The sequence below is a fragment of the Haematobia irritans genome, chromosome 1 (genome assembly GCF_050003625.1).
Source record: "Haematobia irritans isolate KBUSLIRL chromosome 1, ASM5000362v1, whole genome shotgun sequence".
In the NCBI taxonomy this organism is placed as follows: domain Eukaryota; kingdom Metazoa; phylum Arthropoda; class Insecta; order Diptera; family Muscidae; genus Haematobia; species Haematobia irritans.
In genome coordinates, this window is record NC_134397.1 from 41384472 (window position 1) to 41397811 (window position 13340).

Here is a 13340-nt window from a genome sequence, read left to right on the forward strand (position 1 = left end):
TTTAACATTACAAATATCAAATTTGTGTTTTCTTTATTTCTGCGTGAATCGGATTGTAGGTTCATTTTGAAACAATCTGTACAAAATATGTACTTTTTACTGTTCACTAACTGCTCTCGTTAATCAGATGATTCTTTGTGTTATAATTGGAAAGTTAAAAAAATAAGAATTCTATGTGTATTTCTATTAATTAGAAATTGAATGCTTTAAGCAACAATTTTCCTTTTTTTGTTGTTATATGCTTTATATGCAGCAGTTCGTTGGTGTGTGGCGTTTGTCGGTTTATGTGTAGTAAGGACGACTTTTCGTCCATTGATCAACTTGAGGGCAAATTGATTAACTTGTCAATAACGCAATATTTATTTCCTTAACCATTTTTACACGGTGCAACATTTTTTGCAAAGATTCTTGACTTAAAGGTTGTGTTGAATACCAAACCGGTGAATCGGGCACACAAGAACGTTCGGGTTGCAAATAGAAGACATCATTACGTGTTTTAACACTTTCAGGACTGGAGATGAGAAGAAATAGATTAATTTCAAACTTTAGTTTATTTGTAACTTATTGAATTTACCATTTAGAAAGATAGAACTCGTACAAACGAACTGGGCAACGTAGAGGATTTTCTTCGTTTTCTTGTTGTTCGTATACCTTTTTCTTGCGGGGATTGGCTTCTAAAAATAGAACACAATAAATTTTATTAGTTACTTTGTCGGCATCTCCATTATTGTATAAACCTATGGGTTTATACTTAATATATTTGAACTCAATTTGTAACGTTTTTTTTTTTTTTAATTAGGTTAACGTCAATTCTACAGTTTGAAAATTATTATTATTATCGTTAAGTTTGACAACGAATGTCATCAAAATGAATTTTTATGTACTAAAAGATAAAATATAAATCATTAGTTTTCTTGGTAGGTAGTGACCTACACTTTATCACTTTTGTATCAACCTTACACGAAACTGCATTTTATACTGGTGAGGAACATCAACCCTAATAAATCTGCTACCTTGAACTGACTTCACTTGGTTTTATTTTATCTCTTCTCTATCTCCTCCACTCGGGTAAACATACTTGTGTGGATTGAACTCCCTGAGAGATTCTATCCCACAAGTAACTCTTCTCATCTCCTCTTGCCCAGGAACTCCTTGCTCGGGTGAGATTAGCCGATCTCTGTAACAGTCCACAACAACAACAGGCAATCGGTCATATCGCTCCACTCGCCCAACTCCACCAGTGCGTTAGAGTGCCCCTTTTACCTGCAGGAGCCCCCTTGCCTACAGCAAACCCCCAAAAATATTCAATTATAATAGCCTTCTCAACTCGTCTAAGAAGAATACCAAAATATAATATTTTCTATGAAAAGTCTCCGGTCTATAAAACAATCGACTAAAATTACTTCTCAGCGATTATTCTTTTGATATGAGAGTGTTCTTAGAAATATGTGTTGAATAAAATTGGAAAAAAGGATAAATAGCAACAACCTCCAACATGTGTCACGCTTTCGAAAATTAGGTCAATATTGTTCACAGTTAAGAACTACTCCAGTATCGCTATGTAGTATTGTTGTTGTTGTATCAGTGTAGTAGTTTTCGTCCATTTAAATGTTGCGCTAGTGGTTCGTGACGCGTGTCATGTGGCCCTTGTTTATAAACGGGAAACACGTCAGCTACGCTGCTTTCACTACCGAAATATATCTAATGCCAAAAACTTTTATTTTTCTTCTGTTTTTACTTGTACTAACAGCATGTAGGGCCAACCTCAATTACTTCAAGAGCTATATGATCGAAGTGTGAGAGAAAATACAAAAAAAGGTCCATTTACTAAAGACATATAGTAGAAAAAATGTCCCAAAATTTCGTATTTTTCGTTTATTGCTAAAGAAGTTTATAAAAATGCATTTTAGTGCTCACCAATATCGAAAATATTTATAGCTTATTTAAAATAAGCTATTAGTATATTATTTTACTTTAAAATAATATCGGGAAATAACTCGAAACTAAGTGGGGAAATAGAGTTTGTGTCGTTTTCGAATGTCCTCCTAAGTGGACATCGGTAGCCAAAGGGTTAAGATAGATAGATCAGATAACGTTTGTAGCTTCTCACCGCTTCAGCCACATTATGCTCACGAAACCTCTTCAGATATGTCAGGTAAGCTGCGTAATCTGGTTAAAGATCGACCCAGACATGTCTGGGAGGTGGTTGCCTATTGGAGCTCGACCGAAGCAATATTCGTCCGAAAAAAATCAGGTTTTTGAAATGTCTAAGTTTCGGAGCATCCCTTTAGTTTTAATGTATTTTATTGGACCAAAACTTGCTTTGTTGTGGTTGATTTAGTAAATAATCTTTTCTTATTTTGTCTTCTTTTAATTATATTGGGAACCTAAAATGTTTTGTCATATTTCATATTATTAATTTATTTTTATACTATTTTATATACATATTTATATTTATTAATTAATTTATTTTTATACTATTTTATACATATTTATTATATGTTCTCACATTGTCATAACTTGATTTGTACTTTATTCATAGTTAGTAGTCCGTTGTAATTTATATAAATTGGCCGCTATGTGGCTTCAAATTACATGATGAAAATAAATAAAAAAAAATAAATAAATAAAACGAAAAAAAAAAATGAAATTAATACTTTATACTGCAATTGCGGGATTTGAAGATATTCTACATTCAAAATCCCATACAACATCATAATGGGAGCTATATTTATAGTATAGCTCCCATAAAGAAAAAATCTTAATTATTCATTTCTACCAATAAAATCGAAAGAAAGCGATGACAGAAGAATTTTACCTATGGTGATGCATCAAAGTTTTTACCTATTGCGATACCCCTTTTTGGCATAAATAGTTCTCTCTTGCACTCTATTTGTTAAATGTCTGAAATTCATATTTCATTTTTAGGGTGTCAGCCCGAAAATTATATTGTCTGCGTACTTCTGCTTTCCATGTAGTGAATAGCGTGGGTGGCGCTATTCCTCAAAGATTACCATTAGGGATATCGCAGCTATGTAATAGTTGCTGTTGGTGGTCCTTAATTTTCAAGGTGATAGTGAAAGTTATTCCATGCGAAAGCACCTGAACAATATGCTACTTTTTTAAAGCTATACTTTATCAAAACTAATTTCGATTTTTATCGATTTTTATCAATTTTTATCAATTTTTATCATTTTTTTTTTCACAATATCAAAATTTGCTTCATTCGAAATATTAATGACATTTTGAGACTAGTCATGCGTCTTTTGGATGTTAGGGTCAAGTGACCATCATATGAAGTTAGTTATATTATGCGTGGAATTTTTCTCTGGGACTTTTTAATTGAAACATGATCCATATAAAGACTATTGGTAAATATTTCTTATAAAATCAGTAATGGATACTTACCAAGACCAGCTTGCGGAGGATAGAACCGTAATAATACATTACGTGAACCTGGTGTTTTGGCTGTTTGACCTGTACGTTTCCAATGTTTCATTATATGGGAAAATGATAGTTGCATGTGTTCCTCGACGGTCTATTTATGAAGAAATATATTTCCAATAAAATGTGTAAATAAAATTATTATATTTTTATGTAACTAACCGTTAAATTGAAATGTTTCGTGTTGAAAAACATTAAAGTACTCAATAGTACATGCGGCGAATGTGCTCCTAATTGTTTACATTCCCACAGGTGTTCCTCCTCAACACGTGTTACAATATATTCTGAAATTTTACAAGTCAAAATGCAATAGTAGATCGGAACAATTTAGAATGTAATATAAAACTTACGCGAATCATTATAAAGAACTGAAAATTTGCGAGCCACTTCATCCAAGCAGTCAGTGAAACGTTCATAATAAGTATCTGTGAATATGTTGTCAATGCGTCCATTTTCATACAAGTATTGTTGTATGCCTATTTGAAAATATATCAAAGAAAATCAATCATAGACTTTTTTTCTATCACGAAATATAATTTATACGTACCTAGTACTAAATAATATATGGTATCTGGAGCATACTCCGTTCCATTAGGCTTTCGCACTTCCTTCACAAATAAACATAAGGAATAGTTCAATTCATCTGCTGTCATCTGTAGAAGTTCTGTTTTGAATGGACGCCGTCTCATCGAACTTTTCTCGATGTCGGCATTCTTTGTCATAACCCACTGTTTCCAAGCATTAACACCAAAAGTGAATTTTAGACACATATTTGCGTCGGGCTTTTCGACAGGTTGCATTGGTTGAGGGGGTGGTTGTGGTGATTCCATTTCTTCAATTCTTTGACGTTTCACAGGCGAACGACTATTTCGCGGCGATGCTAGTGATGCAACAGCTCCTCGTTTGCGACCACGGCCTCCCCTGCAATATAGAAAAAAATTGTAAATCGAATTTCTAATGGAAAATAGCAATTACTAATCACCTCTGTGAGTCCATCATATGATGTGGTTGCTGCATATGGTGTCCACTCATATGACTCATTGAATCATCATGTTGCACCATTCCGGGAGGAGGATTAGTTATCGTATTGGCTGTTACGGCCGATTCCAAATCAATTGTACTTGTGGGTTGATCGTATTCCCCAGTTGCCATTTTAAGAGCCATCTGCAGAACATCTTCCCCGTATGAATTATTGGCCACATCAACTTGCTGTACACTGTTATTGTATTGCAGTGATACAACAGCAGGATCTGGTTTAACTTCATCTTCAGAATCGGAGTCAGATTCACGTTTCTCCTCCGCTACCATTTCTGCCATCATCAAAAGTTCCGCTTCAAATGGATCAGCTGGCATTTTGTCTTGGATCTTTTTAATCTCCTTCATAATGCCCTGAGCTGAGTTACGAGTAGTTGGTATGAATATTGGTACAGGAATGGGAAGGGGAATAGGAACTGGAACAGGAAATGGAGCAGAGTACATGTACATCGGCTGAGGCAGATATACCGGGACAGGTACTGGAATCAATACCTTGTTGGAATAATCTTTGTCGGTTTGTGTGCCCACGGTATTTGTTTTTGGTTCACATTGAAACCCAACGGTAACCGTTTGTGGCTTGCAACTAGTTTGAACATTGCGAACTGCTGGAGGCAATGGAGGAACAGCCACGATTTTTGTTTCTGTTTGAACTGAGACTTTTTCTACAACTTTGTCAGCGAGATTATTAGAGACCGCTGCCACAGAACTTGCTGCACTAACTCCGCGCTTGCCAACCGCTGATAGTCTAGGAGGTGACGGTGTTAATGATCTATCAATAACCGGCGCTTTACGTTGTCTTCGTCCAAGCGATGCGGAAGGCCCATTGTTAACAGATGGAGCAGGTGGAGGTGTTGGAGTTTGAATGCGCGGAGGTGGTGGTGAGTCTGCTTTACGTCCTCTTATGCGCGTACGTCTCACAGTTACATTACCGATCATGGTTTCAGTTTCACCACTGGCTAATGATGAAACTGTAGATATTACCGGCATTGTGGGTTGTTTTTGTTTTGCCGCTGAATTTTTATTGGGCAATTTTATCTGTTTTACAAATGGCATAGCGGAAAATAAACAAATGCTATTTTTTAATTCAAAAATCAAAGCAATCTGAAAATTATTTGAATTTTCTTTTTCGTTTGCATTTCGGTTGTGAGAGGGAGATGGCATGAACTAACATTTAATCTGTTACATTTTTAGAGTAGGGTAGCCATCACATTTTTTTTATATATTATTTTATCAACGTTTTTATCAAAGCAACATTTCGTGGTATGAAAGAGAATGGCAGCACTCATGTATATATGAATGTGAATGCTTTAAAACAAAGAACATATAAAATACTATGTATGATGTGTGTGGCGACCCAAAAAAACTCTTCCCAAAAGAAAAATTGGGATGCAATTAGGTAAATATGTAAGGCATATGAATCGAAAAAAAGAAAATCTGAAACAGATTTTCTGAGCATTTTGGGAATATCTGGATAGCATTTTTTTTCATGATGTTATATATACGATATGGGCTAAAAATGTTGGTTGGCTTGACTCAAAATTTGCCCAGTGTGACCGCACCATTACTCCGTTAAATTATGTTGATAAAAGTTATTTTAGGGTCTTTGGTCACGACTTAAGATGGGTAGTACGTTCGGTTGAGCACCGAGAAATTGATTACTTTCACGCTTACTTTTTTAAATCAATTAATATCAAGACATAGTTTTAAATGCGTTGAACCTTTTCCAATCAAATATTTTATAAAAACATGCATATTTTTGCACTTTTAGTTTAACGTTCTGCTGGAAAACCCCAAAATAGTACCAATCTTTACGAGTATATGCCAAACTTTAATAACATGGTATGTAACATCTCAGGGTTTCATTTATCATAATAGTAAAGGATTTATTTGGAACCACAATGACATTCCAATATTCTACCGTCTTTATAAAATTATTTACCGTTTAAGGCTTGATTGTAAGAGAAAGAAATGGAAATAAATAAATAATTTCAAAAAATGATATAGGGTTCGACATAAGAATATCACATGAGATGTATGTGCACCAAGAACAATCAATTTAAACTAATATTGACAGATTAAATTAAATAAATTTAAGATACGTTTATGGCTCACATGCGCGTGATAACTACGACTTCTACTCTTTTCAGTTTTTGGGTTGTTCATTTGACAACTTTTTAAACTTGAGAAGCTTGTATTTTTTCTTTTGTGTGGTGAAATTTGGTTCACCACTGTATTTGATGGAGTCAATAACGTTTTTGAATACGACTAGAAATACACAGGTGCTATTGGATCATTTTCACCATCTTGTCTTTGAGAGATCGTTTTCTGTACGTGTAGCCAGGTTATGGAACTCGCTACCTCACCACCTTAAAAATTTCTCTATTACTCCTTTTACATTTAAAAGGAATTTGTTAAATTATTTATCTACTCTATAATGCAAATATTTATCATCTCACTGACAATTTCAAACTCAATACGTTTTAATTTCTTGTTTGGTATGTATAAAGGGTTGTGCGTTAGGATTTTAATTTTAAGTTTTTTTTTTTAGTTTCGTTTTAATTCTAAGGTTAAGTTTTTATTTGGAATACTAGAGCTCTATTGATTGAATTTCTATCAACATGTTGTCCAGAAGGGCGTTGGTTGATTAAATAAATAAATAAATTATCTGAGAATTTATCCGAAATTCTCAATCACATAAAAAAATCTAAATTTTCAAATTTCGTGATAAAATATATGCATGTTACAAAAATTTACAATGAATATGAAAGATGTTATTCAAAAAGTTTCCAATGATAATCTCTATTAAATTTGCACATATATTGTTAAAATATAGTATTCTGTTAGAGCCCGTAATAAATATGATTATATGTAATAATACTATTCTATGTAAGGTTTCCCGTTACTACATCCAATTGGAAAATAGTTACCATAAAATAAAGTTGTTCGTATTATTATCGTAACCAGACATTACGTGCCTACTTGTGGCAATACCGACTTAATATATTGATTTGATGCCATTTTTATTTGTTATTTTGTACATGAGATTGTGGTTTTCACTAGTGAAACATGAACTTAGAACCACCCTTAAGACGTTTCCGCCTTCCGAATCCTAACTTATCCAGTTTTAAGTTGAGTTCAAATATTTACACTGTATTCTTAGAAAGTAAGAGATTTTTTTGTTAATTTGGCTTTAATATCCCTAATTTATGAAATCTTGAGCAGAACTTTAACACGAGGTCAATACCAATCAATTTATACGACGAGTCGTCGTACAAGACAAGCGATAAAATTTATATATACCCTACGAATAAAATGCCGAACGAAAAGAACATTGGGAGAATGTTTGTGAAATCTGGATTCAAACTGTGATAAAAAATAATTACATTTAACACTTACATGAACTCCAGTTTGTTTCTGCTGTTGATTTCCCTTCAATTTCACACGCTTCGGCAAACCAGTAGGGAATGGGGCGCCTTGCTTTCCTGATGATTTTGGATGTGAACTGCCGATACTATGACTTGTGGCCGTACTATTCGCATTAGAGGTAGCATTACTGTCACTTTCCAAAGTAAGTGGGGCACGAGCGAATTGGCTTTGAAATTGCATAACACACTGGTATGTGCAAAAGTTTCGCATCGAAGCATCTGACATTGTCAAATGGTACTGTGGGGTCGTCATTGTGGTACAATTGTCACATTTAGTTACGGTTCGTGAGAATGCACTAATCGAGACCCCATAGAGCGTAAGACAATTTAAAGAGCACATCTGAATTTCCTGGTTATCCTGTTGTTTAAGAATCATGTCAAAATTGTATTTCTTAACCTTGCACCACTGGCACGAAACAATACGTCGATTTACAACAATAAAAATGTTTAAACAAACACGTGTGCAAAATACTTTAGCCCGTTTCTCAGAGTATATGGTAAAGGATTCGGTAGCTTTGCGTTCAAAATACTTGCTGCACATGCCACATTGATCGGCTACAATATTGCTGACAAACTTAAATGCCGAAAAACAAGGATTTGAACAGAAATTATGTTCCTTGTCATCCAGGATAATTTCCACACGCACTGGTTTATCATTATTGCACACAGCACATATATCATTCCGAAGCTTCTTCTTAGGATTTGCTATATTGTCGTAGCGTCGCATGCAAGCCTGTGAACAGAAGTCTTTAAATTGTTCTTTGTCGCCTACAGGAGCCAAGAATCCTTCATTGCCAGATGATATGTCTTTTTGACAACAGGAACATGTCTTCAGCCCTTTCTTGAATTCATTCAGACAGGCTGCACAGCAAAACTGTCTTATGTCGAAACCAAAACGTACACAATATTTTCCCAATGCAGGATGGGGTACATCTCCATGGCAAGTTTGACAATTTGCGCCAATAGTACGCTGATATTTGCCCAAACATATTTCATTACAGAAATCCATAGTTTCCCATATGAGGTTTTTATCGCCCAATTGAATTTCCGAAAAACAATCGGCACATCTTCGCACAAAACTAGCTGCTCTTTCTAAACGTGCTGCTTCTGCCTCAGCCCCAGTACGAGCTATAACTCTTGATTCCGAATTTCCGGATTTCTTGGTACTATCATTAGATATAGTTGTTGCACCAATATTACGTACACGGATTGAATGACGTTTTAGTTTAAATTTGTCTGGTTCCTCGGCATTTAAGAGGTTAAAACAATCGTCACTGCATATATAGAAACTCTCTTCGTCCTGCTTAAAGAAATATTTACAGACTGTCTTATCTTGACACTGCAAACAAGGATGTTTGTCGGTGCTATTCGAAGACGTTCCCCCATTATTGTCACCTGTTGCGGGCACCTCTTCTACTAAAAACTTTTTGCGTCTTATAAAATATTTGCCTGTGTGGGCATCCATGAATGCAGTGCAACAATTTTGATCGCACAGAAATTCCAAATCACAAGTTTCGGGACTCTTAAAACGAAAACCACACAGTTTTTGTTCATTACATTGGCAACATATTTTTTTGTTTCGTACAATCCATGATATTATAGTTTTTGCTCCGCTACCAGTTTCTGTTGTACTATGTAATTCCTCGAGCAAGGGTTCCTCTGCTTCAGCAGCGTTGATTTCTGAAAATGGGATTCTACATTATTACAGTTATTTAAAATTAAATATTTTTTTACATTCTGGAATAGTCGGACTACTAAAACATTACATGATTTTCATCATAAAAATATTTGTAAATTGGAACTGGTATTCATTTTCAAACTTCATTGCAGTTTAAGTAAAAAATAAATTTCACTGTGTTTTATAGCTGTGCGAAAGAGTACCCAGTACTGATTTTGAACATTTACCTAAAAATTGTCCTGTTTATGAATACCCAAGCTGTTGTACCATTTATATTAATTATGACGTGCGTTCCGATTTCTTCGCTAAATATTTTTTCGATCCAAATTCTAAATTCTTATGAATTTTGTAGAACAATTTTAGTACCGAATTCATGATAGTTTCGTATGTACTCCACAAAAGTTTTCCGACAGTCTTTTTCGTTTGTAAAAAATTTTACAACTTAATTTTGTCTTTGATGTCCAAATTATTTATGTGTGAATCTTATTCAAATTTTGTTTATCTGATTTAAATTGTACAATCATGTTTATCTTAATATTTAATTTAAACATAATTTACCTTGTGTATCTTCATTAACCCCTTGATTTTCTTCATTAGCATTCACTTCAGCTCCAGCTTGTTTACTAGCTTGAGCTTTGGCAAAAGACAAAAGATATACAAAATTGAACAAATTAAATACATGCATGCTACAAACGCTACCTACTACAAATATATCAAGTTAATCGATTTTCTTATAGCTTACCATTATTTTCTGAAGCGACTGTATCAATTTCTTTACTAGAATCTTCCTTGTCACCACTATCAGTTTCCTCGACTTCTGTCGTATCTTTTTCAGCATTTTCCCGAGCTAATATTGCCTGTTCTTTTTCTGCATCAGTTACTGTTGATTCTGTATCGTCAGGAATAAGACAAACATCTGATTCTTCAGGCTCTTGAACGTTTTCAACTGCAGACACGTAAGTTTAGTGAGTTCACAACTGTATATACAAATAATAATATTAGTTCAATTCTTACCATCATCTTCATCATTCCCTTCAGCATTTGTATCCTTTCCCTTCGGTTTACTGCGTTTTTGTTCTTTTTTATCATTTTCGGTTTTCTCATCTTCATCACACTCCTGCTGCAGAGATTCCATGAAATCATCTTGATCATTATCATTGTCGGGTTTGTCATCATCATTTGCAGACTGATCAACATCCATCGGATTATCTTCCTCCCCATCCCCATCATTCCCCTCTTTTTGAGGTAGTGTATTGTCAGCTTCACCCAACATATCAGATTCGTCATGTGCAACATCGTCTGCAACATTTGGATCAAATTGCTCAAAATTTTGTGAGGCAGTATTTTCACCAGAACCTTCATTTTCATCGGGAGGCGGGCCCACAGATGTCGTCCTAGAATTTTCATCAACTTCAAAGGTTCCTTCAGATATTTGGTCAAAATCCTCATTTGTCGCACCACCACCCCCTCCTGAAGCGTCTTTCATGGATTTAGATTCCATTTCTTTGCCGGATTGTAGTGTCGTTTCTGACTCTGGTCTTATTGATGAATTCGCTTCGTCCGTTTGAAATGAATCTAAACTTGATATTTCTTCCATTGAACTAATATGTTATACGGCAAAATGATGTAGTATCGGGAATATATATACATGAACTGTAATGAAAAGAAACGAAAACAAAAATTTGTTAAAATTCATTACGGGACAAAATCTATCAAATGGAAATCAAGCTGAAAAACTGTGCAAATTCTATTCTAGGATAATGAATCAATTATTAAAGATAGGGCATCAAAGATTGGCGATTTTTCAAAAAAGGCATATATCTAGGATAATAAGACTATCATTAGAAAGAAGTCAACCAAGATTAGTGAATTTTCCAAAAATAGGATAACTCTATGAAATCACAGAAGTTTGTCCCGATATCATTATGTGAATATTGTATACGCCTTGAAACGAACGATGACCTTTATACTTCTTAATATTACAACTGGTCACACGTTTTCTAAATTCTAGTCAAAAAATTCTTCATCACACGAACTGCGAAGAATATGTATACATCCTTCTCTTTGTCTCGTAACAAAATGCATAAAACATAAATATCCCATATAATTGCATATGTACTACTTATATTATTCATACGAAGTCACCTCCCATCTCTTTATGTTTAACTGCTTTTTGCCCTTTTTATAATCCAGCCACCTTAAATCAACAAATTGCATATGGTCACCTTAAAAATATTTTTCCCGCCGTTGCGATGCGCAAAGAAGAAACACTATAGCTACAAAAACAACAACGTATACATATATACAACTGAGCCACAACGACTCGCATTCACGATAATGAGACAACCAACGTCGTTGCATGAAAAATACACAAAAAGTAGTGTACATATGGCCCACAAATTATCAAACACTCACATAACCCATGAAAAATAATACCGATAGTAGGGTGATAGAAAGCAAAATTAAAACAAAAAACAAAGTTGTAGAAAAAAGCGGCGAGCAATTGACAAAATTGAGAGATTTATATTTACCTTTCAATATGAAAAAATATTTCCAAATCAATTCAGGTGCAAGGAATGAATGAGTCCAGGAACAAACCTTTTCGATTGCGAATGATGTAGATGTAGTAAGAAGTACAGCACGCACACACAGTGGAACCCAGCAATTGGAGTGGCTAACAATTTATGCCCCCTCTGTATATACAATTCATGAGCCGACAATATTTAAGAGTTAAAAACTTTATCTTGTAGTCTTAATTTTGCAAAGTTTTATACTTTTATACATTAAATCCAATCGTCTGTGTTCTTCTTCTTTCGATGAGAGAACGAAATGCGAAAGGCAAAAAATGCTGCCTTCTGATAGTGTAGTTGGTGTAGGATTTCTGCTTTTCTATCTTTTTTCATCCACTTAAAACGTTTTAATTCACATTATTTATTGTTAATAGCACTTAAAAACCATAATGCATTCATTTGCGGAATAAATTATAAAATTTTAACCATAAAATGTGTAAAAAGACCCGGATTTCAAGAACAATCAATCTAATTCCGTGGCGTTCTTCTTCTATTGGCGGCGTTCTATTACCGAAGGAGGCGTTCTTTCCTTGCTGACGACGTTAAAATTTTTCTTGACGGCGTATTCTCTTTGGCAAAACACCTAAATGGAATAGTTGGGCGTAAAGCGTTTGTCAAATTATTTCCTTCCATAGCAATTCGTTGTAGCGTAAATAGAACGGCGTCAATTTTTATGATGCGGTCCTGATATATGTCCTGTGATCAATCTGTGATTGACATGCATTAATCCTACATTTCGAATTTAGGGTGACCTTGTTTGTAATAGAATAAAGACGATTTGGTGAAAAATGCCATTACGAAATATATGGTGGATAGCGTATGACAATAGACTCCAAAGGTCATCTAGCAAAAAATTGGATTGAATGATCAATAAGTTTCAATAAATCAATTGTGGTATTACCTTTTCACCCTTATCGTTAGAATATAACGTGACCATAATTCACAATAATGGGAAGTGACAAGATATAATATCATCAGCGTTGTCAGATAAGTATCTCGATATTTTTTCATGACAAACATAACTACCACTCTAAAGATTAGGTATCTGTTTCAAAGGCTTTTGATAATTTGATCAAGGAGTCTTAAACCAAATTTTACTTCCTAGCCAATTTTTAAAAGGATAATTTTTTTATGTTGCCAGGTTGATTAGGCTTGTGTATATGTGTATGTATCTATTTTGTGAACTTT

General features: G+C 34.4%; 1 protein-coding gene across 3 annotated transcripts; it reads right to left on the reverse strand.

Annotated features, from left to right (window-relative positions):
* On the reverse strand, window positions 1-12645 carry woc (zinc finger protein without children). 3 transcript variants are annotated; one of them, XM_075290013.1, is made up of 13 exons: window positions 12357-12645; window positions 12114-12275; window positions 10597-11235; window positions 10325-10528; window positions 10141-10215; window positions 7876-9584; window positions 4427-5514; window positions 3992-4365; window positions 3795-3920; window positions 3607-3728; window positions 3409-3538; window positions 575-674; window positions 1-511 (listed from the first exon to the last, which is right to left on the reverse strand). In XM_075290013.1, the coding sequence occupies exons 3-13, from the start codon at window positions 11177-11179 to the stop codon at window positions 337-339; spliced, it is 4686 nt and encodes a 1561-aa protein (XP_075146128.1). In that variant the 5' UTR covers window positions 11180-11235; window positions 12114-12275; window positions 12357-12645; the 3' UTR covers window positions 1-336. The 3 variants fall into 3 exon arrangements, with proteins under 3 accessions (XP_075146128.1, XP_075146127.1, XP_075146129.1); XM_075290012.1 differs by having other exon boundaries at window positions 12114-12645; XM_075290014.1 differs by lacking the exon at window positions 10141-10215 and having other exon boundaries at window positions 12114-12645.
* Window positions 12646-13340: the final 695 nt, after the last annotated feature.

Coding starts and splice junctions, on each gene's coding strand:
- woc (XM_075290013.1), bottom strand. CDS start 11,179: ATGGAAGAAATATCAAGTTTAGATTCATTTCAAACGGACGAAGCGAAT. Junction 5,515..7,875: donor AGAAACAAACTGGAGTTCAT/GTAAGTGTTAAA, acceptor TTTGTAAAACAG/ATAAAATTGCCCAATAAAAA. Junction 4,366..4,426: donor CATATGATGGACTCACAGAG/GTGATTAGTAAT, acceptor TCTATATTGCAG/GGGAGGCCGTGGTCGCAAAC.